This window comes from Metschnikowia bicuspidata (assembly GCF_001664035.1).
Source record: "Metschnikowia bicuspidata var. bicuspidata NRRL YB-4993 chromosome Unknown METBIscaffold_1, whole genome shotgun sequence".
Taxonomy (NCBI): Eukaryota; Fungi; Ascomycota; class Pichiomycetes; order Serinales; family Metschnikowiaceae; genus Metschnikowia; species Metschnikowia bicuspidata.
Window position 1 is genome coordinate 4,968,228 of NW_017387731.1, and position 24,638 is coordinate 4,992,865.

A 24,638-nucleotide genomic window follows, 5' to 3' on the forward strand; every position below is an offset into this window, starting at 1 on the left:
CTCGCTCCCCCAGCGCCAGCTGGGCCCGGCCCTGCGAGGCCCCGCAGCCTCGCGTGCTTATCTACCATCCCAGGCCCCAGGGCAAGGAAGAAAAAAAAAACATACCACCCCACCAACCCCGGCCACCACCACTCCTCTCGCCGCCTGGGCCCCGCCATTTGAACCTGGCGCATCCACACACACCCCCGCCCCGCGCAGAGACAACCCCGCCCTCGCCAGCGCCGCGTTCCCGCCCCCTGGATCCCCCCCCTCGGCCGTGCCCTGAGCCTCCTTTAAATCGTGTGTTTGCACCGATACCATGGCCCGCGACGAGTTGCAGGCCACCAACCAGCGCCTCCATGACCTCGAGCGCAAGCTCTCGCTCACGCTGAGCTCGTCGCTGACGTACACGGCGGCGTCGCACGGGCTGGTGGTGCAGAACCCGGCGCACTCGGGGCTTGCCCGCCAGAACATCCAGCTGTCGGTGATTCAGTACATCCGGGACAGCCAGCCGGGCTTCGACGCGGGCCGCGTGTTCACGGACCGCCAGCAGCGCCACGCCACGGCCTTTGCGCGCGAGTACTCGCCGGCCGGTGGGTCACCGTACACGGACTACTTTGATGCGGATCCAAGCGAGGGTCGCGAGGCCCGTGGCCCGGATCGGAAGAGCTATTATGGCCAGGATCGGACTGACGATGTCAGTGGCAACCCAAGAGAGCACTATGGCCAGGATATAAATGAGCACTATGGCCAGGATATAAATGAGCACTATGGCCAGGATCCAAATGATGATCTCCACAGGAACCCAAATGAGCACTATGGCCAGGATATAAATGAGCACTATGGCCAGGATCCAAATGATGATCTCGACAGGAACCCAAAAGAGTACTATGGCCAGGATATAAATGAGTACTATGGCCAGGATGCAAATGAGCAGTATGGCCAAGATGCAAATGAGCAGGATGGCCAGGATCCAAATGATGACCTCGACAGGAACCCAAAAGAGCACTATGGCCGGGATATAAATGAGTACTATGGCCAGGATGCAAATGAGCAGGATGGCCAGGATCCAAATGATGACCTCGACAGGAACCCAAAAGAGTACTATGGCCAGGATCCAAATGAACACTATGGCCAGGATCCAAATGACCATTCCGACCTGGACCTACACAAGGGCTTCGACAGAAATCCAAATGATGACGTCGGTGGGAGTCTAAACATGAACCTGGACCAGCACCCCGACCAGCACCTTGCCAGCGGGGACGGCTTTGGCACGCACTCCTCCGCAGACGACGACATGCTCCTCCCGCCGCTGCCGCCGCGGCTGCCGCCCAGGGAGTTGGACCCCTCCAAGTTGTACGGGCTTTTCGACTTCCTGGGGCCCGACCCCCTGCATTGCACGCTCCGCCGCGACGAGCCGGTCTACCTCCTCAACGACCTGGACAAATACTGGTGGCTCATCAAGAAGTTGAGCACGCAGGAGCGCCAGCTGTTGCCGCGTGGGCAGGCGTCGCCGCACGACGCGCTGGCCGCGCATGACGACGGCAAGATCGGCTTCGTGCCGGCGGAGTGCTTGGAGACCCACGGCGAGCGCTTGGCGCGCCTCAACTGCTTCCGCAACGAGGAGCTCGAGCGGTCCTCGCGCGACACGCTCCCGGCCCTGGGCGCCGTCAGCAGGGTCTCTCTAGACGAGTCCATTGATGGCAGGGGCCTGGGCGCCCTCCAGCGGTCCAGCTCCATTCTCAAGAAGGCAGGCACATACGTCCAGAGCAACAAGCTGGTCACGTTCGAGAACTTGGGGGACCTCCGTCTCGACGACGAAGACTCCGACCTCGACGACGTCATGGACTTCTCCGACAACTACTACTCCGTGGGGCATGCGGACGTTGCGGGCCGCGCCGCCGACAGCCCCGAAGAGCCCTCGGATGTCCTCAGCGACACCTATCCACCGGACGCGCCCTTGCAGATCCGGAAGCCCCGTGCCACTGCCTTCCCCGCGTCCTCGGACTTGGCCGACTTTGCGCAGCCCAGGCTACTATTCTCGGGCGACAACACCTCCATCGGCTCGTTTTCGCCGGACACGCCTCCCGCGAAACATGCCGTGCATGTCGCCAGGCCAAACTCCGCCGATGGCGACGAGGGAGAGCACTGCTTGCGGCGCTCGTTGATCATCGACCGTCTCAACATCGTGACCTTGGGAATGGACTCGCAGGCTGCCCAGACCGCCGCCGCTGCCCACGAGCCCACGTTCGGTGGCTCTCTAAGCCTGCGTGCTCATTCAGACGACGACAGCGAGGGAAGCATGTACGAGCCCTCTCCCCCCGACCGGCCAACAAGAGCACTGAACCGTGCCTTGAGCGGCATTGCCTACGGGGACAATGAAGGCCTGAACGACCAAATCTCCCGAAAGTCGCTCCTGGCGGAAGATTTCAATACCCCTCTCACAAGCGTCAACTCGGTGAACTGCGTGTCCACCTCCCCCAAACCACCCGCTCCAGTCGCCCGCGAGAAGAGAAGGAAAAGACCTGTTTACGACATGTTCCTGCCTATTCTCGGCCAGTTGGACGAGCTCACTGAAAAGCTTGCCGAGTTGGAGCACACTCTATAAACCGCTCAGCCAGGGACAACTGTATTTAATGGGGCTTTTCGATTGTACATTTGAAAAATCAAGCGTTGAAGCCGAAGTTCAGGATATAGGAGCGATCACACCAATGCTTTAATGAGTCTTGTTTATATGAAATTGTGAGTGAATGCGTCAATTTTTCCGTGCAGCACGAAAAGCTTTTCACACCTGGGGTGGCCTCTCTTGAACGACGAAAACGAATTTTCCGCTTTATCGGAACTAAACGCCTTTCAATCTTGACGTTTCGTCGCACGCTATGCGAGCAATTATCATACTATTCTGATAATACATGACAGCGGAAAACTTCAGTGCCCTGTATTTGCTTTTCAGATAGGTTTCAGGGCTACAACATTTAGCATAGTCTGTGAGTCTACTTTGACAGCGGGCAGTTTTCGAAGTTCAAGATGCATGTTCTCTTGTCTCAAGATCGTCTCTTCCAATGTCTATGTTGAGATTGGTTTTCAACTTCGCGTCTGACCTATTTTGTTTGATCGGTAATTTATGGCAACTATGTGTTGCGGGAACAAGCCCACAATCGCACAAGACTTTTTTAAAGTCGTTGGTCTATTTCGAGAGTTGATATGAGTGTACTCTTACCCGAATTTGCAATTTCAATGTAATTTGACGCAGGAGTTGTTTTCTTTTTGTTGGGTTTACCGGGATGTGTCTATGCTTTATAGTATGCGTGGAGGGAAGGCGTACGTTAATGTACTTTTGAATTGTCGAAACGGTTTCCGGTATTAAGGGATTCCATATCTCCTGTCGACATTTCGTGGTACATCAGAGCTTTACAAATGAAAAAACTTCATTTGCTCGAAGGACCTGTCTTGGCTTTCAGAATTCGAGGCCCGCAAGAAAGCAAAATCCAAACGACAACTTCTGGCTAATCTCTGTTATTTTAACATGGGAAAACATGATCAGAGTACGTACAGGTCTACTGGAGCATCGCCAGTATTACACGCCTTTCGAAGTGGCCAACGAAAAAACATACATGTTCTTCCTCGGCATAAAAACCAGGACATGGCTGCTCTGAGTTTAAGTCGTTCTTCGTTTGCCAGCAAACTAGACATGAACATCATCCTTGGCACCCTCAAGAGTACCTTTGTAAAATACCAAGGGGGCGTTAAACCCCTTTGGCAAAAACCAGCGATATTTATAGTGGGCAACTTTTTCTGTACAAAGCCTCATGGTGGTTCCAAAGCCAGGGCTTATCATGCCCGCATGAGTATCATAAACAAACGCAAAAATACAATTCCAATTTCAACAGAACCTAGTATTTGTACCCCGAAGATTCTGTTGTGTTTCGGTAAACTTGGGCACCATTTCAAACCGGCGAGAGAAAAGGCCAAAGATTTCCACCAAAACCGTGTCTTTCGTATTGAATACGTTCATAGAATTCCCGCATCGAATAAATCTTAATGAGCTCGAAGTCGAATGATGTCGAAACATTTCAATAAGACTTAGCATCGAGAAAGTCCCCTACTGAATAAGTCCTAGTACTGAGAATTCCTTGCATTCACGGAATCTAAAGAAGTCATCGAACCGAATGATATCCTGCTTTCTGAAAAAGACGATAGGGTGAATAGCGTTGCCACAGATGAAAACACAAGTATTAGCGACGAAGATGCAGCTCCATTGCACTTTCTTGATTTAGTAGGGAGGAAACTCTCCCAAGCATAACCTGCAAGTCTTAGTGATGTTAATGCGTCCAGGTGTTTCACCGAAAAGACAGAGATGATGGAAATGAAAATGTAATGGCGTGACTGTGGAAATCTTAGTCTCTGTAGATGCACCTGAACGTAGTGTTGTATGAGAAACTGCATCAAGCCCCAATTCCAGACCCGCACGTTAGAAGATGCTTAATCATAATCGTGGAGATCTTCTCGGAGGTTCGCGTTGTCCTCGTCACTACCGAGGTGAGAAATATCAAACTCGCTGATAGCACCTGTTGTGCTTGGCTTGTACTGAGCAAGATTTATCATTGGGAAATGTTTCATGGATTTTTGGAATAAGAGATACTGGGCGATATTTCCGCATCAGTCTCTGTAAGAAAGACTGGTTCCCCACGGAATCCATTTTTGCAGACGTTCAATAATGTTGCGCTCACGGCCGACAAATGAGCCTTTTTGCACAGACCAAAAAAGACGATCACAGTATCATGTAAGTATTTTATCAAATAAGTCCTAACATCAAAATGGACTCGCATTAAAAAGGACCGTATTGAAAATCCCAGTATCATACAAGTTCCGTGTCAAGTAAGTTCAATAATCCTAGCAACAAAAACGTCACGTACAAGTCCCATATAAATAAGTCTCATATCAAATAAGCCACATATCAAAAAAGTTCTAGCATCAAAAAGGCCCTAGCATCAGGAAACGTATTGGAAAAGTATTGAGAAAGTCCCGTATTGAATAAGTGATGAAATCGCATACTCGTATCGGTCCAGTATCATTAATGAATCCTAGCATTGGAAAGTCGCAGTATCATATAACTCCCATATCTAATAAGTCTTGGTAATGAAAAGCCTCAGCATCATACAAGTCCCATATTTAAAAGTCCGGTATTGGAAAGTACGATATTTAGTAAGCCCTAGTATTGAAAAGTCGCAGTATCGTGTAAAGCTTGTATCGAACAAGTCCTAGTATTAAAAAGGCCCCGTAATAAGAAGCCTAGTATCATACAAGTCCTAAATCTAATAAATCCTCATATTGAAAAAGTCTCATATCTAATAAGTCCCAGTATTGAAGGGTCACAATTGACGTAATTCATATATCGAAAACGTCCTACTTCTAAAAAGTCTCGTATTGAAAAAAATTCCATATCTAAAAGCCTTATATCGAGTCAGTCCATATCTCATAAACCCTAGCACCAGACAAGTCAGTATGAAAAGTAAAAAATTCCTAGCATCAGAATAACTCTAGCATCAAGAAAGTCCGATATCGAAAAGCCCCTATCAAGTCAGTCCAATCGAACAAATCATGGTATTGAAAAAGCCCATATCAAATCCCTGTATCATACAAGTTCCATACCTAATAAACCCTAGCACCAGACAAGCCAAGATGAAAAGTCGCATATCAAAAACTCCCTAACATCAAAAAGCCCCATATCGAAAAGCCCCAAATCAACCCATCCCAATCGAACCAAGTCAACTGAAAAAGGCCCATGCCTGGATTCTCAGACCCGCCGCATCGAAGAGACCCTCAGCCAAAGCCCGGGTGCGCGGCGCGAAGATCATCTCCAGGCAAGGAAAAAAACACCTCCACCACCAGAGGCTCTGCACTCCGCACAAAAAAACACCCCCCAAACACGCCGATCCGTACGCACCATGTGGCAGGCCCACCCGCACGAGCTCGCACAGCTCCGCAAGGTCTTCAGAGCAACGCTCCTGCCAAACAACGCCGAGCGAGGCGCCGCGCATGAGTTCCTCGCACACGCAAAGACACAGGCGCTGTTTGAAAACTACCTCTGCCAGCTCTTGGTGCACGACTCCGAGGCCACGCCCGACGTGCGGGCCGCGGCAGGCATGAACTTGAAGAACTCCGTGCTCCGGGACCGGCTGCGGCCGCGCGAGTTCCTCAAGGCCAGCGTCTTGATGGGCTTGATGCTGCCTGAAACCATGGTGCGCAACATCACGGGAAACGTGATCACGTCCATGTTTGTGGCGCTCGGCACGGCCGGCTGGCCCGAGCTTCTCGGCCAGCTCTTGCTGGTGCCGGAGTCGCCCGACGCGCCCGTGGCGTGCAAGGAGGCGGCCGTGCAGACCTTGGCCAAGATCTGTGAAGACAATGCCGTGGCCTTGGACAAGGAGTGCCGCGGCGAGCGGCCGTTGGACCACGTCACGGCGCGGCTCCTCGGCCTCGTGCAGGCGCCGCAAGCAACTCCCCAGCTCCGGGCGGCCGTGGTGCACTGCCTCAACCAGTTGGTGCCGTTGAAGTCGCCGCTGGTGCTCGTGTTCTTGGACCGGTACTTGCAGGCGCTTTTCGGCATGGCCAGCGACACCAGTGCCGAGGTGCGCAAGAACGTGTGCGCCGCGTTCCTCGGCGTCATGGAGGCGTGGCCCGACAGGCTCTTGCCGCACATGGACGGCGTGGTGTCGTACTGCGTGCACCTGATGCGGGACGCCGACGAGGGCGTGGCCATCGAGGCCTGCGAGTTCTTGCTAGCGCTCTCCGAGCGGCCGGACGAGGCGGGCGGCCCGTTGCTCAAGGCCCAGCTCCGGGCCGTGCTTCCCGTTCTCTTGGAGAAAATGGTGTACTCCGACGAGCAGATCGTCTTGATCGACATTTTGGACGAGCGGGACAACGCGCACGACGCGGACAGGCAGGAGGACGTGCGCCCCAACATGGCCAAGGGCAAGGGCGTGCACTCGGTCAGCAAGCGCGGCACCGCCCGCAAGCACCCCGGCGAATACGACTCGGACGTGTCTGATTCCGAGGGCGACGCCGCGGACGACGACTCCGACGACGACGACGACGACGAGCTCAATCTGTGGAACTTGAGGCGCTGCGCTGCGGCCACGCTCGACGCCGTGTCGCTCAACCACCCGCAGGAGGTCATCGAGACCACCCTCCCCATTTTGCAGGAGACAATTGTGTCCTCCGAGTGGCCCGTCCGGGAGGCGGCCATCTTGGCGTTTGGTGCCATATCCAAGAGCTGCACCGAGCTCGCGCGTGACAAGTTGCCCACCCTTGTCCCGTTCTTGGTCGACCGCATGAAGGACGCCGAGCCCCGGGTGCGCCAGATCTCGTGCTGGACGCTATCGCAATACGCCGCTTGGATCTGCGACGAGGCCCACGAGGGGGGCCAGTACGCGTCGTACTTCCAGCACACGTTTGAGGCCGTGGTCCTGTTGACGTTGGACCCTAAGAAACTCGTGCAGCACGCCGCGTGCTCGTCGCTCTCGCTGTTTGTCGAGGCCGCGGATGTGTCTCTCATCCAGTACTATGTCGGCCCGCTTTTGGAGCACTTTGCCAAGTGCTTCCTGAAGTATCAGCGGAAAAACTTGATCATTCTCTACGACTCCGTCTCGACTTTCGTCGAGAGGATCGGGCCAGCCGTCTTTGGCCTGACGCCAGAACACGCCAACGTCTTGTTGCCACCCTTGTTGCAGAACTGGCAGCTGCTAGACGACGATGACACGGACTTGTGGCCCTTGTTGGAATGCATGTCCGTGGTTGCTGCCACCATGGGCGAGGCCTTTGCCCCGTACGCGATGCCCGTGTACGAAAGGGCCTTGAAAATCTTGGCCAATGCCATCCAGCTCAACCAGAATGTGCATACAGACCCGCTTATCGAGGCCCCAGAGAAAGACTTCATGGTGGCTTCTCTCGACTTGATCGACGGACTAGTGCAGGGCTTCAAGGAGCACTCGGTCCAGATGATGAGCCAACATGGCGCCAATGTGATGGAGCCGGTTTTGGCCTGCCTCGAGGATCACGAGGATGACGTGAGACAACTGGCCTACGCCTTGTTGGGAGACTTGGCCATTTTCGCATGCGAAGCCACAATCGAGCCCTACATCGACAGAGTGGTCATCTGCATCGGAAACGAGATCAACAACTACTCGTACGGCACATACCCCGTCACCAACAACTCCGTCTGGGCCTTTGGCGAAATTGCCATCAAGGCGAACCCCGAATCTCTCAAATCATACATCCCCAATGTGGTCAACTTGTTGATCCCTCTCCTCAACTCTTCAAACACCCACCAAACAGTTTTGGAGAATGCGGCCATCTGCTTGGGCCGTTTGGGTGTTCCTGGAGGCGCACTCTTCATCGCGCATAGGTTGCCTGAATTCATATACTCCTGGTGCACTCAGATGATGTACGTGATAGAAAATGAGGAGAAAGAGTCTGGTTTCATTGGTATGATCGAAACGCTCAAGTCCAGTCCTGACGCGTCGTTGGGTGGCTTGGCTAATCCCGAAGGCCGCAAGAACTTGGCTTTGTTCATAAGCTGCATTGGGAACTATTTCGAGCCCCTGGAAGCTCTTAAGGAATTGTTTTTCCAAACCCTCATGAGCTACAAGGAAGTTGTCGGCCATGCTTGGGAAAGCCAAATCATGTCCTTAATTGACTCCGAGACAAGAGGTTTTCTTCAAAGCACATATGGCATTTGAGCATGAGATATGCTTACTGTTAGAAGAAAAAACAGCTTATTGCATGGGGCAAGTGGTGAAGATAAAGTATGAACGAATGTTGAGGTGCGCTGCCGGACTGCTCCAAACCCTTTGTTGGTAAGTGGGTGAGACTCTTTCAGACGTGAAAACACTTGTTGTGCTCAGTTCCAATCTTCGAAACAACTGAAGATGTATTCATGTCCCTCCTTTTCTCTTTCTTTCAAACTCGAAAGCAGGGATTTGAACACAGCATGGAATATAGGTCGAGAAATGTCATGTTGCTGCTTTCTACGTATAGATCAGAGTCCTTAAATGAGTATGACTGTATCAAGCGCTCTGGGGCTCTTTCAAGAATGTGGTTCTATGTACACGCAGTCCACGACTATATTCTTGAGTGACAATAAACAAATAAGCAAATTTATAGTGCCGATGGATTCAATGCCCAGTAATCTCCATGATCTGGACAGCGGGCTGTCATGCGACCTTAAACATTTGCGATGCGGTTGCTAAAAGCTGAAGGCAAGAATGCTTTGGCACAGGAGTACGCAAAGAATGTGATCGTTGTGGATCCAGAAAAGGATGAGTCAGTCCTGCCAATTCGAGACTTATATATGCATAGAATCTATTCCCCACGCAACAAGCCTCCTGTGTCCTAACCGCACTTCGTTTCAATCGAGCCCCTTGAGACCCGATTCCGGAGTGTCTCCATAGTGGATTTTATCTTCATCCTCGCCGTATAGCACCTCGTTTACAAGCCCAATGGGGAGATCCCATACACCGCTTGGCGCTTTCCAGAGCCAGTCTACGGGATCTTCTGGAGATACCGAGTGCTCGTCGGTGAAGACACGTAAGTCATCAAGCTTCAAAGTCTGGACCTCGTTATTATAGAGCGTGACCAGCACGTACAGATAGAACATCAGCATGAGAAAATACATGGGGATTGCCTGCGCCCAATACTTATCCGGATAATATGAGATTCCAAGAGAGAGGAGTACTGAATGTGGGGCCAAGATCCACATGACAAACATTGTGAGTGCTACTGCGGAGAGCACGTACATGAAAAAGCCTTTGTACTCGGCATACAGCGTGACATTTGTGGACACAGTGACGTCGGACTCTCGCGCAAGGCTATCCTCTGTCAGAAAGCCCATTACTGCTTGGAAGAATAAGGGAGGGCATCTTCCGAGCATATGAGCCGGCCGTGTCACGTGACGCCGCCCAGCGTCGTATATTTCTGTCTTTTTGAAGACATTCAAAACACCCAGACGCTGCGGCCTGGGGCCGGGCTGAGTTGTCTGACCTGCAAAAGTGACGAAAGCGCTTCTGTGTTTTCGTGTGAAATTTAGACACTGGACGGCGGACACATGCTTGCGTTTCCCCATATCGGATTCTGAGCAGGTTATTTGGGGCAGGAGTATCTAGCGTCAGCAGATACGCCAGATCTGCAGAAGCTGGTATTTAGTATCAGTTGGACAGCGTTTATTTTGTCGGTTTGGACCCATCGCCTGTGAACGAGGCAGCCGAAAACTAGACTTGGGACTTGGCGGAATGAGACGAGCTCCATATTGGCTTTTCGCAAGACACGTGAGAGAATAGAAATTGAAGCTTCATAACGCTTGCGTCAATGAGACAAGCGTGGTTTGCTTCCACTTGATTTGAAATCAGGTCTCAATTATTAGACGTACCAAGGTTAGTTTATTCTAGAATTTCATGTGTGCTCGTATTAAAAACATGGGTATTGAAAGGTGATGATTACCCTTTCGGTCACTTATTTCAGTTAGTAGCATTCTTATTACAAACGGTACAAGCCTATATTTGATCTACCTACTGATAATGTGATGTTGATTGATTGATTTTTCATACCATTCATAACAATAAAAAAAATTGTGCCTATCTAACTGGTATGCATGGACTACCTATTTTAGTTTTAATCGTATAATGACTCACAATTGTTTCATGTTCATCGTCATGTTCAAAAACTAATTTTAATCGTCTTTTCAAACCAATTTAAAAAGGCAAGAAAAGTATACTTACCCAATAAACATTGACTTGTTCTGAAACTTATATTCACAAGGCTACATTTAATATCACCGCCCGTAGAAACAGGAAAATCTTCTCCCCGCCCCCCAAAAAAAAACCGAAAATCATTCTTTCTTCATCCATAACCCGGCGGGTGCTAAACACCCCGCTACGCCGGGATTATTCAAATTAACGCTTTGTCGAAGAGAGGCCAGCTAGAGAACAGTGCCAGCTGACCCACATGCGAATGAGCGGCCCAGCCGGCCTCTTGATCAGACGCCGTGTGACTACTATGCCGAGGTATGGATCAGCGGCCCTGGGCTGGAGATGGCCGGCCATCAAAAAGCTTTTCCCCAAAACATGGTACCTATACTACGTGCACGCCATGGGCACCACCAAATGCGATTGGGCCCGCACAGCAAGCACAGCCCGGGCCTTCCCCATAGCGACGCTGGCCAAAACCACCCGAAAAAAAAAAGGATGGTTTCCTCCCGGATATTCAGGGCCGTAGCGGAGGTGCCCAGGCATTGCTCCACTGGCCAGTGCTTGCACATAACGATGACATAAGCGATATTTTCTCACGTGCCGGCGCGCGCATGCAGGCGCGTATCTGGCACGGGCTGGAGGACGGCCCCGGACGTCGCTGATTTCGGTGCCCGCAGGGTCTGGAAGGCACGGGCATATACAGGCCTGTGTGTGGCGGCCACGTGCCTGCGCCGGGCCCGGCGCTGCCTCTTCGGTGCCGGGGCATGCTGCCCGGCCGGGCGCCGTCCGGGTAACGGCACTGATCTCAAATCGCGGCTAGCGCTGAGTCATTACCGCATTGGGCGGTTTTTTTTCCGATAGCGCCCATCATATATAGCCGGTGCAAAATCCCCCTGCTCTCTTTTGCCCTCCACCTTTTTCGTCCCACTTTTGCTAGCAGCCACCACCGCGTGCTTCCGGAAACTCACACCATGCTTTTCCGCAGTATCAGGGTAGCCCCCAGCAAAATGGCCGGCGTGGCCCGCGTGGCCTCGGTCCGGGCCAAGCTCGCTAAGCAGACGGGTGCCGTCAGAACCTTTGCCGTCAGCAGCCGCTGGCTAAACGCCGAGCCCGTGTACAAAGGCGGCGAGTACTTGAAAACGCTAGCCAGCCACGACCACGCGTTGGTGGACGTGTCGAAGGTGTTGGTGATCGGCTCGGGAGGGTTGTCCATCGGGCAGGCCGGGGAGTTTGACTACTCGGGCTCGCAGGCCATCAAAGCATTGAAGGAGGCCAACAAGCAGTCGGTGTTGATCAACCCCAACATCGCCACCAACCAGACGTCGCACCAGTTGGCGGACGAGATCTACTACTTGCCGGTGACGCCCGAGTACATCACGTACATCATCGAGCGGGAGAAGCCGGACGGCATCTTGTTGACGTTCGGCGGGCAGACCGGCTTGAACGTCGGCGTGCAGTTGGACAAGATGGGCGTGTTTGACCGCTACGGCGTCAAGGTGTTGGGCACGCCCATCAAGACCTTGGAGACGTCCGAGGACCGCGACCTCTTTGCGCAGGCGTTGAAGCAAATCGACATCCCCATCGCCGAGTCCATAGCCGTGGACACCGTGGACGACGCGTTGGCCGCGGCCGACGCCATCGGCTACCCGATCATCGTGCGCTCGGCCTACTCGTTGGGCGGCTTGGGCTCCGGGTTCGCGGCCAACAAAGACGAGCTCCGCGACTTGTGCTCGCGCTCGTTGTCCTTGGCCCCGCAGATCCTCGTGGAGAAGTCCTTGAAGGGCTGGAAGGAGGTGGAGTACGAGGTCGTGCGCGACCGCGTGGGCAACTGCATCACCGTGTGCAACATGGAGAACTTCGACCCGTTGGGCATCCACACCGGCGACTCCATCGTGGTGGCGCCCTCGCAGACCTTGTCGGACGAGGAGTACCACATGTTGCGGTCCGCGGCCATCAAGATCATCCGCCACTTGGGCGTGGTGGGCGAGTGCAACGTGCAGTATGCCTTGCAGCCGGACGGCTTGGACTACCGCGTGATCGAGGTCAACGCCCGCTTGTCGCGGTCGTCGGCCTTGGCGTCCAAAGCCACGGGCTACCCGTTGGCGTACACCGCGGCCAAGATCGCGTTGGGCCACACCTTGCCCGAGTTGCCCAACGCCGTGACCAAGACCACCACTGCCGGCTTCGAGCCCTCCTTGGACTACATGGTCACCAAGATCCCCAGATGGGACTTGGCCAAGTTCCAGCACGTCAAGCGCGACATCGGCTCGGCCATGAAGTCCGTGGGCGAGGTCATGGCCATCGGCCGCAACTTCGAGGAGTCCTTCCAGAAGGCCATCCGCCAGGTCGACCCCTCGTACGTCGGCTTCCAGGGCGACCACTTCGACAACTTGGACGACACCTTGGCCAACCCGACCGACCGCAGATGGTTGGCCGTGGGCCAGGCGTTGCTCCACGAGAACTACTCCGTGGACCGGGTGCACGACCTCACCAAGATCGACAAGTGGTTCTTGTACAAGTTGATGAACATCGTGCACATGTACCGTGAGTTGGAGGCCGCCGCCTCCTTGTCCAACGTCAACACGGACTTGATGAGCAGGGCCAAGAAGCTCGGCTTCTCCGACAAGCAGATCGCCATGTGCGTGCACCTGGCCGAGTTGGACGTGCGTGCCCTCAGGAAGTCCTATGGCATCACGCCGTTCGTCAAGAAAATCGACACCTTGGCCGCGGAGTTCCCCGCCAACACCAACTACTTGTACACCACCTACAACGCCACGTCCTCGGACATCGACTTCAACGAGCACGGCACCATGGTCTTGGGCTCGGGTGTGTACAGAATCGGCTCGTCCGTCGAGTTCGACTGGTGTGCCGTGGCCACCGCCAGAGCTTTGCGCAAGTCCGGCCACAAGACCATCATGATCAACTACAACCCGGAGACAGTGTCCACAGACTTCGACGAGGTCGACCGCTTGTACTTCGAGGAGCTTTCCTTGGAGCGTGTCTTGGACATCTACGAGTTGGAGACCGCGCAAGGCGTGGTCGTCTCCTTCGGGGGCCAGTTGCCCCAAAACATCGCCTTGGCCTTGCAGAACCAGGGCTGCAACGTGTTGGGCACTAACCCGGAGGACATCGACAAGGCCGAGGACAGACACAAGTTCTCCCAGATCTTGGACTCTATCGGCGTCGACCAGCCCCAATGGAAGGAGTTGACCTCCATCGAGGAGGCCGAGGCCTTTGCCAACGACGTCGGCTACCCGGTTTTGGTGAGACCCTCCTACGTCTTGTCGGGAGCCGCCATGTCGGTCATCAACTCGCAAAACGAGTTGGAGTCCAAGTTGTCCAACGCCTCCAAGGTGTCTCGCGACCACCCCGTGGTGATCTCCAAGTTTATCTCGGGCGCCCAGGAAATCGACATCGACGCCGTGGCCCACAACGGCGAGGTCTTGGTCCACGCTGTTTCCGAGCACGTGGAGAACGCAGGCGTCCACTCGGGGGACGCCACTTTGGTCTTGCCTCCTCAGAACTTGTCTCCTATCATCTTGCAAAGACTCAAGGTCATTGCCGACAAGGTTGCCGCGGCCTGGAAAATCACCGGTCCTTTCAACATGCAAGTCATCTTGAACGACAAGGAGGGCGCTTTGAACGACTCGGACGCTGAGCTCAAGGTCATCGAGTGCAACATCCGTGCCTCGCGTTCCTTCCCATTCGTGTCCAAGGTATTGGGCACCAACTTCATCGACGTCGCCACCAAGGCCCTTCTCAGTGAGAACGTTCCAAAGCCCGTCGACTTGATGGCTAAGGAGTACTCCCGTGTGGCCACCAAGGTGCCTCAATTCTCTTTCACTCGTTTGGCTGGTGCTGACCCATTTTTGGGTGTCGAGATGTCCTCTACCGGTGAGATTGCTTGCTTCGGTGACGACTTGGTCGAGGCCTACTGGACCTCGATCCAGTCCACAATGAACTTCAGCGTGCCTCTTCCCGGCACCGGTGTTTTGTTTGGTGGTGACTTGACCAACGAGAAGTTGGCCAATGTTGCCAAGACCATTTCTGGCCTCGGCTACAACTTCTACGCCGCTTCGCCAGATGTTGCCGAGTACATTTCCAAGAACGTCAGCGAGTCTGTCGAGGTGATCGAGTTCCCAAAGACCGACAAGAGAGCCTTGAGAGAGATTTTCCAGAAGCACCAGATTTCTGCGGTGTTCAACTTGGCCAAGGCCAGAGCCGAGAGCTTGTTGGATGAGGACTACGTCATGAGAAGAAATGCCATTGATTTCGGTATTCCTTTGTTCAACGAACCAAACACCACCCAGCTTTTCGCCGAGTGCTTGAAGGCCAAGATCGGTAACAAAGTCAACTTCGACACCATTCCTTCTTCTTTCGAGATTCCATCGGAGGTCAGAAGATGGAGTGAGTTTTTGGGAGGCAAGCCTGTTTGAGCGCAGACAGCAGATGGAAGACAGTACAGCACACATAATGTAAACAAGAGATGAGGAATTCAGATTCAAATAGAAATACATAAAGATCAATACCTAACGCTGTAGTACATTGGACTTGATGCGACAGTGGGATATGAATGCGACCCGTCAAATAGAGAGAACTCGGGCAAGCTGCCATCGGGCTGTTCGCGAGCCAACCTGGCTAGGTCAAGTCCTCGTCATCCTTTTCCACCACGGAGTTCTTGATCTTCAACAACAACTGGGTCTTCAACTTGTCTAATTTGCTGAATTGATCAAACTCGTATACGCGGTCGGAGAAAGCTTGCACATCACCATTTTGAATGGAGTCCAAGACATCCTCAATTAGCTTATATTCCCTCGTGGTGGGCCACGAAGGCTCGTCCTCTGCAAAAATGTTGAGCCGCTTCTGCGCCTCCACTATGTCGTCTAGGCAAAGGGTGCACAAGATGTTTTTCAAGAAATAATCCTTCAAGTTCCACTTAGTCAAGTTGTTCCCCACCAGATTCTTGATGATCGAGTCGTACAAATCACGTGCCTTCGAGTAGTCGCTCAGGAGGGCGTTTAAGTCCGCACACTTGAGATACGCCTTGTTCGAAAGGGCCTCGGCGTGGTCGGTCGAAAAGTAATCGCCTGCCTTTTCATAACTCAGAGAGGCGTTGGCCGCGTCGCCTGTTGTTTCGTACAATTCGGCCAAATCCATCTGGAAGTTCGCGGCTCTTCTAAACTGCCCGTTCTGGGTCAAGAATATATGGATGGCCTGTGACAAGGCGTCAATGGCATCAGGGGGCGACACGGACTTGAAGCATTTATATGCCTCGATAAGGTGGTTGGCCACGTCGTTGTGGTTTTTTAGCTCATTTTGCAACTCCGATGCCTTCACAAACTGCTGGCCGGCCATAGCAAAATCCTTGTTTAGTCTGTAATGGTTCCCGGCTTGGATGTACAAATCCGTGGCTTCTTCGAGGCGATAGGACGACGAGCCACCCAAAAAGGAAAAGAAGCCTTTCTGCGGCTTGGCCAACTTCTCAGCCTCAGCGATAATAGAGCGGGGGTCCAGCATGGTTCTTTAGGATACACTTGGAGATCGGATGTTCGCTCGGTTTTTTGTTTGTGTGTAAGTCAGACAGTAGGTGATGTTGGAGTTAAGATAGCTGGTATTAGAGCAGTGGTGAGACGGTCTATGAAGGACAGGCTGGGGGACCTGCGCACGCTCCCAGCGATCTAGCCTAAGATCATGATTGATTGATTATCCCTGGAGACGTGAACAAATTTCCATGTCATTTTGGGCAGTGTTTTCTGTTGTTTTGTGTGTTCTATTCTGGGTAGATAACCACTCTTTTGATACTTTCTCTTGAACTGATGTCGGAGGGAATCGGTGGTTTCTGCTGGGGCAATAAGCATGGCGCACTGGAAGTATATATCCTCTGCGCTCAATACACCAGTCTCCTGCTTTTTGATGCAGTCTTGCCCTTTTCTGACTGAATCAAAACTCCAGCCAATTTGTGTACTTTGGACGCTCTTTTGGTCTGTATTCCAGTGAGTATATTAGAGTCTTCCTGATCCGGCCCCATGTCAGATCAGCTGCAACATCCCAGTTGATCGCCATGAACAAGTGATGAGTTCTGGTGAAAACAAAAACAAGGTCTTGATTTGCTGAATTGATATGACTGCTGGCTTCTGTGGTTTACCCTGGCTCACCCTACAATAAAGACCGACAGGTCGTGCCTCGCACCTTCTCCAATGCATTTGAAACCTAGAATGTTCTACGAAACTGTGAATTATGATTTGGTGTAAATGCAGTAGACCGCCGCAGTCGAATTTTCCCCATTGCCCCCAAATCTGCCAGTTGATAACAAGTGCTTGATGTCGTGTCTTCTCATGCCTCTCTCACCCCACCATTTCCACCATGCGCGCAGTGGACCCTCAACGCGGTATACCTAAACAAACAAGCACTCTGCAGATATCACCTGTCAGCACCAATCCACCCATTCTATCCCGCCAATCCTGGGACCCATGACACAGAGGCATCATGGAGTATGAGAAAGTCCGCTTTGACCGGCTCAACCAGGTCGTGAAAAAGGCCGTGGAGCACACCATCAAAAAACTGTTGATGCCCGAACAGGTCTACAAATGTTTCCCCACCATATCCCGCTCTGACACGGGGCCCGACGCGCTTGAAAACGCCCGCAAACAGATGCAGACGTATTTTCATGACACGTGCGTCAAGCAGGTCAAGCACATCTTCACGGAACGGGACATCGAGCAGAAACTCAACGAGTTGGACGAGATCATCCAGCTGGCACAACAGGCTCGAGAAGGCAACACGCGGAAACAGATCGAGGTCGATAGGTTGGCCCCCGAGGAACTCATCAACGCAGGTTTGGCGGAACTGAAGCCTGATTCGGAGAAAAAGCTTGCCTTGATCTATGACCAGTTGGTCTTGGACAACCAGCGGTTGCAACAGGAACTAAGGGAGTTTGCCGAAGAGAGCCACGAACTAGCAGACGGAGTTGTTCTGCTGGTGGCAGAGCTCCTGGGCGAGGTGGACGAGATGATGAGACTGACGTTGAACGAAAACTTGAAGCTGCTCTCCGCGCAGTTTTTCGATGCTTATGTATAGACAAAGTTCCGGGCGACTGGCCGGGAACACAATGTTAAATTAGATTTGTGGCTGCGGGGCTTAACGAGACTGGAATCCTGTTTGGTAGGCTGTTGCTCGTGAAGAAAGGTTGAAATCTGGGAGGTGAAGACCAGTGGGTATCTGGTATGTGAAGACCGGTTGATATCTGGTATGTAAAGACTGGTTGGTATCTGGGATATTTAAATCGATTGGTATCTGAGATATGAAGACCGGTTGAGATCTGATATGTGAAGACCGTTGGTCTCTGGGATATTTAAACCGGCTGATACCTGTGATATTTAAACTGGTTGATTTCTGGATACAAGTGAAGCTCGAGCCTGCATTGCCAAGATTGAGCAGTGATTGTCGACCGTCATACAGGGTGTCCTCTATTGCAAAATCATATGGCCCAAACATATAGCCCACCTCGCCGTGCGCTGAGCTACACTGATTCAGGTCCCTACAAAGACCCTTTGCATCGGTGGGCGTGCCACGCACGGATAGCAGCACGCGTATAATATATATGTACAAGGAATCACTGGTTGAGCGCCGCGTAGTTCTGCTTCGCAAGCTTGTTGTAGTTGTTGACCTTCTTCTGCAAGTCCGCAAACTTCTGCTCCTTCTTCTGTTGCTTCTCCGACAACTTGACCAACTGCTTTTCGCCCCACACCTTGTAGTCCTGGAAGTACTGTCTGCCCATGGAGAACTCCGAGGTCACCACGTCGTCCGCCAAGCCCAACTTGGCAATGGTGTAGAAGTACTGCTGGGGGTTGTCTTTCTTCAAGTACTTCAACACACGCTGCCTGTGTTGGACCAACTCACGCACGACCTGGATGTGGCTGTGGTCCTTTGGCGACTCACGGATGTGGTTGAAGCCAAAGTGGATCTTGACCGTCATGATCGCAGCCTGCACCTCCGGCGACCCCGTGTCGCCATCGAAGCGCTCGAACTCTTTGCGGGCGAAGCTGATGGCCAACTTCTTTTTGTCCGCGGCATTGGTGTTCTTCATGTTCAAGATCGTCAACAACGCGCGTCTTTTCTTCTCCTCGGCCTCGCAGACCTGGTCCGTCACAATCGTGCCGCCGATGCTGCTGTCCAACGCGGCTTTTTGTGCACCGTAGAGGAGTTTTTCGAGCTCCTCGCGCTTGTAGCCATATGCCAAATTGGAGGGCTCGGCAATCTCGTCCCTCATACGCTGCAAAAACTGCACCAGCTCATCACCCAAAACAGGGTCCACCGAGAACTCGGTTTGTTTAAAGTTGTGCTGCTTCAAGTTGTTGACGTCTCGGGTGATCATTTTCTTCAACCTGATTTCCTTCTTTCTCAACCCAAGAAGTTTTTTATCCAGAGCGCCTTTCTGGGGGATCTGCTTGGCTGCCCAGAGCGGCAGGATTTTCTGGGAAGCTGCCGCGGCTTTCTTTAGAGAGCCTTCCGCGGTGGCCAAATTTCTTGTCTGCAACCGAAACATGTGGGTGATTTTAGCGCTGCTGCTAGCGGTTTAAACAGTGTTTGACTTTCGCTGGAGATGGAGGTTTTGCTGGACTCGCGGGATTTATGGTGCGGCGCACGACCGTGGGTTTTTGAAGCACGCTATAAACGGATAATTGAGAGTGCTTTGCATGATTTGGTATAAAGATTGGTCATGAGGCTTGATTTGGCTCTGTGTTAATGTTGAGATCAAGATTCTAGCCATGGTCTTGGTTTGATGTTCTGATATGACTCTACCGAAGTGAGTGGGCAATTCCACCTCAAGTCGCACCATGCCCCTAAGATTGAAATCGCGTGCTCCATGAATGCTTTTTCGTTTTCCTTTGGTTGGAAAAATATATACCTCCGGCCAGTATCTCAGCCCGTCGAATGAAAAAGAAATAGTCTATGCGTCGGATTGGAAGTTGTGTTTTTCTGTGTACAACATTATTCCATCGCTTTTAAAAAAGGAGCCTGGTGTTTGCATCCAATAATGTTTAATGATCTCATGCTAATATTCCGCCCAAATTGTGAATCACCTTCAAAAATCAAGGTCCCCCTACCCAGGACTCCTACATCATTGCACAATCAATTCAAACACCGCATTATTTCTTGCTGCAAAACCAGGGTCGTTGACCTAATAAATGCCTCATACCTTCTGAATCATCTGAAAGTAGCTTTTTGTTCTTGTTCTGATACTCAAGGTTACCTCCGCCTGCCTTATTTGTTTTAAGATTGATCTGATTAAAGGAGCAAAATATGCATTAAATATATATAAAAAACCTTCAAACAGCTCCCAGCTACGTACCAAATGTCGAAACACGACCCACCCCCCAACGTTAGACAAGTCTCATCTGGTAGTCGCCTTAACTTGGATGGTTGGAGCGGGTTTAAGGATCTTACTTTCGAAACTTTGAACATATTGTCTCTTTTCGTAGACTCCGAAGATGCATCGGCTCTTTATACAACGTGCAATCCGTTATATCTGAAAATGTAGGGCGAAAAAAAAGAATTGAATGGTCCCTAGCAGGATCGAACTGCTGATCTTGGCGTTATTAGCACCACGCCTTAACCAACTGGGCCAAGGGACCTTCTTGTTGATGTGAAAAAGGTAGGAAAAATAAGTGAGCGTATTGTAGTGAAGGAGAAGCTAGCTCCTTTGGATACTTCCTTTGATAATCCACGAAGCCTTAATGGGGGATTTGAAGTCCTTTTTTTGATGGTATGTTAAGGTCCTTTGCTTGGCGAGTCAGTGGGCTCCCTAAGGCCGCTACAACCATCTAAGTTGAAGCGACTACTACAGGAGACCTATCCTAGGAGTCGATGACGTAATATCCAATATGCAAACAGATACGGGCCATGAAGACCATCCTGGCCGTGAATAATGGAAGGGTACGGGCGAAACTAAGACACTTGGTACGTAGCTGGGAGCTTTCTAAAGGTTTATATGGTGTATAGTTTTGGTCCTTCAAATCAGATGAATCTAGCAGAAAATAATGCTCATCTTTCGTAAAGCAAAACCATGAGATGAGATCTTGAGTCACTTATACCGTGTATGGAGCACTTTAACTTTGAAGCGCAAGGCTGGCTTTACAGTACCCATGAAGTCAAAGGAAAGACCTTTCATCAAACACATCATTCGAGGATCTACATCATCATAGCTGGTTTATCAAAACAGTGAAGGGAATATAAATACAGGCTCAGAAAGACGGAGATTGCATCTTTAGTCCCTCCATGGCAGTGATTTTCTTTGGTTTTGGGCTTGTTTGTTTCAAAGTTTCTCAATACTTTTTCCCTATACTCATATAAACGAAAAAGACAATTTCCAATAACGAAGAGATGTTCCCACTTTTTGTTAAACCAAAGACACTTTCATGGGCGGAAGTTCCTGAAATTCTTTTGACCGCAAGATACAGCTGTTATTCAATAACATGAAAAACTTTTCGTACTTTTGGCCCCATTTACTGTTAAATCGTTCTTTGTTTGCTGGCCCTTTGACCCATTGTATTTCCTTTTTTGGCAATATTGTTTTCCATACATGATGATTTACTATTCATTGGATAATCATGACCTTGACTTGCCCTTCCGAAAAAGCATTTACGAGTCTTTTGAGGCATTTATCAATATACCCATGTGTTCCCTAGGATGGTCTGGTCTAATAGAGATTTCTGTTGCACACAGGGAAGCCGTGGGTTTTATTAAGATCATTGCCCTATGGTATTTGAGTTGATGTAGTACCCCTGGTTTTCCCGGCCTATAAGCATGTCCGCAAATCTCTGATTATCATCTTGAGGACGGGTATTTCTCACTTTTTGATTTGTGTAGAGGGGTAGGGTATTTGCGGACTGCCTCTAGAATGTCAAGACTATGTTCTAGCAATTGTATATCCAATTAGCCAAAAATATGGTCCCTAGCAGGATCGAACTGCTGATCTTGGCGTTATTAGCACCACGCCTTAACCAACTGGGCCAAGGGACCTTGTTCGAATTCCAGGAAGTGCAATAAAGCACATTTGATACATATCAAGAGAAATATCAATACATTTGCGGACTGAAGATATGTTATATCTCAGCTTTTTAGATATCCAGAACTATGAAAAGCAAAGATAGGCCACCCCTACAGCTAAACATTGCTTCATCTTCTCATAACGGCGAAATTTGTTGGGGAGGGGTCATGAGCTGTTGGAATTCATTCATATTCAATCACGGCTCCTGTGTGCCTTTTCAAAATAATGAAGTGGGCACGTAAAGATTCGAATGCAGATTGTGTTTGAAAAGCTGCTATAGCGACCACCTCTACAATGAGTGTGAGATATTATGGCAAAAGATTGGCTTTCAACTCCAATGCGCTACAGGAAATGCTAGCTTCTTTAAATACTTCCTTTGATAATTTAAAAACCCATACTTGGTTTGTCAAAGTCGTTCGCAGGGTGTGTTTGCTTAAGGACCAGGAGGCAAAGGCAAATATACGTCTTGCCGCTTTGTCAAATGAACTATGGCCACAGGCCCTCAGGAAAACATATCCTATGGGACGATGTCAATTAGTTAGTTATATTCAAGTGGTGGAAATTGGCTATGGGCAGAAGCCTTTCATCTACCAGAAAAAAAAGGGCGGCCTAGTACCCTCTTTACTCCTTAAATTCCCTTTACTAGCATGTTCCCGGATGAACTATTCCTTCATGAGCTATTCTTGACTTCTTTCCTATTATTATTCTATTACCCTATGTACTCCTACTAACCGTAACAACATTGACCAAAAGAGAGAATTCTAATGTTGGTATTTAGAACTAAATCGTAACTTTAGTGTCTTTGTGCTGCGATAGTTCGGTTCTAATTTCCTCAAGATAACTATAGTTCCATAGGAATAACAATCGTATGTGCGGTCACATCCTCTTTAGGAGATTTCGTGAATTGGTGCTCGCGTCTAACCCGAGCCAATGTTGCGATCTATCATGGCTTTTTTCTTTATAGTATTTCGTAGTGGTGGGGTTACAATACTCCAGTCTATAATATGAAGATTCTTTTAAAAAAGACGGAGGCGGGCCGAGCTGCGACACTTGTTACGTAGGTGGAGTTGTCTAAAGGTTTCTTATGTATTATGTATTGCTCCATCAGATGTATCTACCAAAAAAGTGCGCTCGGTCCAAGCTGTATACCAAGAGATTTACAAGGGTTTGTGAACAAATTGTTTGGCTTTTCGTTTTGCTGACGTCATCCTGCAAAAACCAGATTCACCATGCAAAAGCGAGGAATGCCTCGGGATCGTTCAATGTCGCCCCCAGTGCTCACGCGACACTTTAATTTTTTTTGCATATGACGCAAGAACGGCTGATTTCTTCAAAGTCACTAGCCGCTTGCTGTTGACTTTTTGAATCAGGAGAATGATCGTGGCAGGCCCGTTCCCTCTTTTCCTCTTTTCTTCGGTATTCTTTCTTTTTATTTTCCATTTCAAGGGATCTCTGGAAAGACACTCGCGCCTAATTTGACATGTCTCGGCTTTCAATTTCGCGAGAACATCTGACGTTCAGCCCCGAACACTCAGAATATATGACCAGGACTAAATTTAAGTCAGCCCCTGACATCTCGTATCATAAAAACCAGGTCTACTAGTTCTTTTTTAGGAACACTCCACATTCTTGGAATATTCAATGAGGCTTGAGAATATCAATAGAGGTCTAGCGCACCTCTACCCGTGTAATCACACTAATAGTTGGACTTTCAAGTCAGATTCCATGTGTGCCTGCTAATTTATGATCCAGTGCTTGGAAGTATTTTCATGTACATATGAAATGTCGAATAAACAAATATGTGCATCATGTCCATGTTTGCTCATAATAGATTACGACCCTCAAAATAATCAAGGTGACGTTTGACTCAAAGATGTGGATTGTCTACCTACGCATGGAAGAGTAGCCCAAGGAATACACCTCCAAACGGAAGGAAATTAACTGAGTATAATAGGCAAGTCAACCCTTAATATATGCCTACCCGATAAATCATTACACTATAAAATTTTACTCTCTGGGGATATGTAACCTTCGGTCATCAATGAAAATTTTTGTTTTGGGTATTCACGTCTTTCATGCCTCCCACCTTGGTATATATTGGCACACTGAGACGATGGGCCCAGGGCAGCGAAAAGCTCGACAGAGTAAACTCAGAAGAGCGCCACAACACATCACAAAAGACAAAAGAACACACGAAACCACGGAGAACACAAACGCCGCCGAGCCGCAATGAATGGCAAAGACCACAACACGAAAAAACCACAATGAAAAAAAAAAAAACACGACAAAAAACCACGACAAACACCCACAATGAACGGCGAAAAAACAGAGCCGGCATAAACGCACCGAGCCTCCGCGCCCCGCCCCGCGGCCCACCGCGGCCCCGGCAGTAGGGCCAAAACGGCGCGCGCCACGGCACCAGCAGATGGCCCCAAAGAGCACCCGCAGATGGCCCCAAATAGCACCAAGCCCTGGGCCCCAGCAGCCGGGCCCGTGGCCGTCGTCAGAAATGGCGTGCGCTCCGTGGCCCCGTACTACCACGAATACAAGACCCCGGCCAAAGAACGGTGGTGGGGCAGTCTGGTCCCGCACGTGCTCCAGAGCGAGCTAGGCCAGGCCGAGGCCGCGGTGCGCTCGGCCATAGCGGCGGGCCGTCTTTTCGTGACGGCCAACAACGGCAAGGCGGGCGGCCCGGTGGCCATCTCGGGCACGGCGGTGGATCTGCACCGGCTCCAGGGCCACGACGTGATCCACCACTTGCAGCACTGCCACGAGCCGGATGTGCGAGTGGCGGACGCCAGCTTTCTGGGTTGTGGCCCCGGTTCTCTGACTTGTGGCCCCGGTTCTCTGGGTTGTGGCCCCAG

At 50.9% G+C, this 24,638-nt stretch overlaps 7 protein-coding genes and 2 non-coding genes across 9 annotated transcripts; 4 read left to right on the forward strand and 5 right to left on the reverse strand.

The window, feature by feature from the left end:
- Positions 1 to 151: 151 nt before the first annotated feature.
- Positions 152 to 2,587, forward strand: BUD14 (protein phosphatase regulator; the record flags this gene model as incomplete). Its single annotated transcript, XM_018859215.1, has 2 exons — positions 152 to 901; positions 950 to 2,587. Exons 1-2 carry the CDS (start codon positions 299 to 301, stop codon positions 2,585 to 2,587), a joined length of 2,241 nt encoding a protein of 746 aa, XP_018714875.1. The 5' UTR covers positions 152 to 298.
- A 3,340-nt stretch (positions 2,588 to 5,927) lies between these two features.
- METBIDRAFT_77195 (uncharacterized protein) lies at positions 5,928 to 8,720 on the forward strand (the record flags this gene model as incomplete). Its single annotated transcript, XM_018858659.1, has 1 exon — positions 5,928 to 8,720. The coding sequence occupies one exon, from the start codon at positions 5,928 to 5,930 to the stop codon at positions 8,718 to 8,720; it is 2,793 nt and encodes a 930-aa protein (XP_018714876.1).
- Positions 8,721 to 9,388: 668 nt separating this feature from the next.
- On the reverse strand, positions 9,389 to 9,871 carry GPI19 (phosphatidylinositol N-acetylglucosaminyltransferase; the record flags this gene model as incomplete). The annotated part of the gene is made up of 1 exon (XM_018856466.1): positions 9,389 to 9,871. One exon carries the CDS (start codon positions 9,869 to 9,871, stop codon positions 9,389 to 9,391), a length of 483 nt encoding a protein of 160 aa, XP_018714877.1.
- A 1,705-nt stretch (positions 9,872 to 11,576) lies between these two features.
- Positions 11,577 to 15,211, forward strand: CPA2 (carbamoyl-phosphate synthase (glutamine-hydrolyzing)). The gene has a single exon (XM_018855681.1). The coding sequence runs from the start codon at positions 11,732 to 11,734 to the stop codon at positions 15,158 to 15,160; it is 3,429 nt and encodes a 1,142-aa protein (XP_018714878.1). The 5' UTR covers positions 11,577 to 11,731; the 3' UTR covers positions 15,161 to 15,211.
- A 50-nt stretch (positions 15,212 to 15,261) lies between these two features.
- Positions 15,262 to 16,322, reverse strand: METBIDRAFT_132443 (uncharacterized protein). Its single transcript, XM_018854326.1, has one exon. The coding sequence runs from the start codon at positions 16,239 to 16,241 to the stop codon at positions 15,363 to 15,365; it is 879 nt and encodes a 292-aa protein (XP_018714879.1). The 5' UTR covers positions 16,242 to 16,322; the 3' UTR covers positions 15,262 to 15,362.
- An 888-nt stretch (positions 16,323 to 17,210) lies between these two features.
- Positions 17,211 to 17,801, forward strand: METBIDRAFT_36159 (MIND complex subunit; the record flags this gene model as incomplete). Its single annotated transcript, XM_018856697.1, has 1 exon — positions 17,211 to 17,801. One exon carries the CDS (start codon positions 17,211 to 17,213, stop codon positions 17,799 to 17,801), a length of 591 nt encoding a protein of 196 aa, XP_018714880.1.
- A 535-nt stretch (positions 17,802 to 18,336) lies between these two features.
- Positions 18,337 to 19,269, reverse strand: METBIDRAFT_10543 (mitochondrial 37S ribosomal protein uS15m; the record flags this gene model as incomplete). Its single annotated transcript, XM_018853795.1, has 1 exon — positions 18,337 to 19,269. One exon carries the CDS (start codon positions 19,267 to 19,269, stop codon positions 18,337 to 18,339), a length of 933 nt encoding a protein of 310 aa, XP_018714881.1.
- A 1,016-nt stretch (positions 19,270 to 20,285) lies between these two features.
- Positions 20,286 to 20,359, reverse strand: METBIDRAFT_t44. Its single transcript has one exon. It is a non-coding gene; the product is annotated as a tRNA-Ile (tRNA).
- A 1,313-nt stretch (positions 20,360 to 21,672) lies between these two features.
- On the reverse strand, positions 21,673 to 21,746 carry METBIDRAFT_t43. The gene has a single exon. It is a non-coding gene; the product is annotated as a tRNA-Ile (tRNA).
- Between the last annotated feature and the right edge of the window lie 2,892 nt (positions 21,747 to 24,638).

What these genes read in the sequence shown, in the direction of transcription:
- METBIDRAFT_132443 (XM_018854326.1), bottom strand. Translation starts at nt 16,241, where the DNA reads ATGCTGGACCCCCGCTCTATTATCGCTGAGGCTGAGAAGTTGGCCAAG.
- CPA2 (XM_018855681.1), top strand. Translation starts at nt 11,732, where the DNA reads ATGGCCGGCGTGGCCCGCGTGGCCTCGGTCCGGGCCAAGCTCGCTAAG.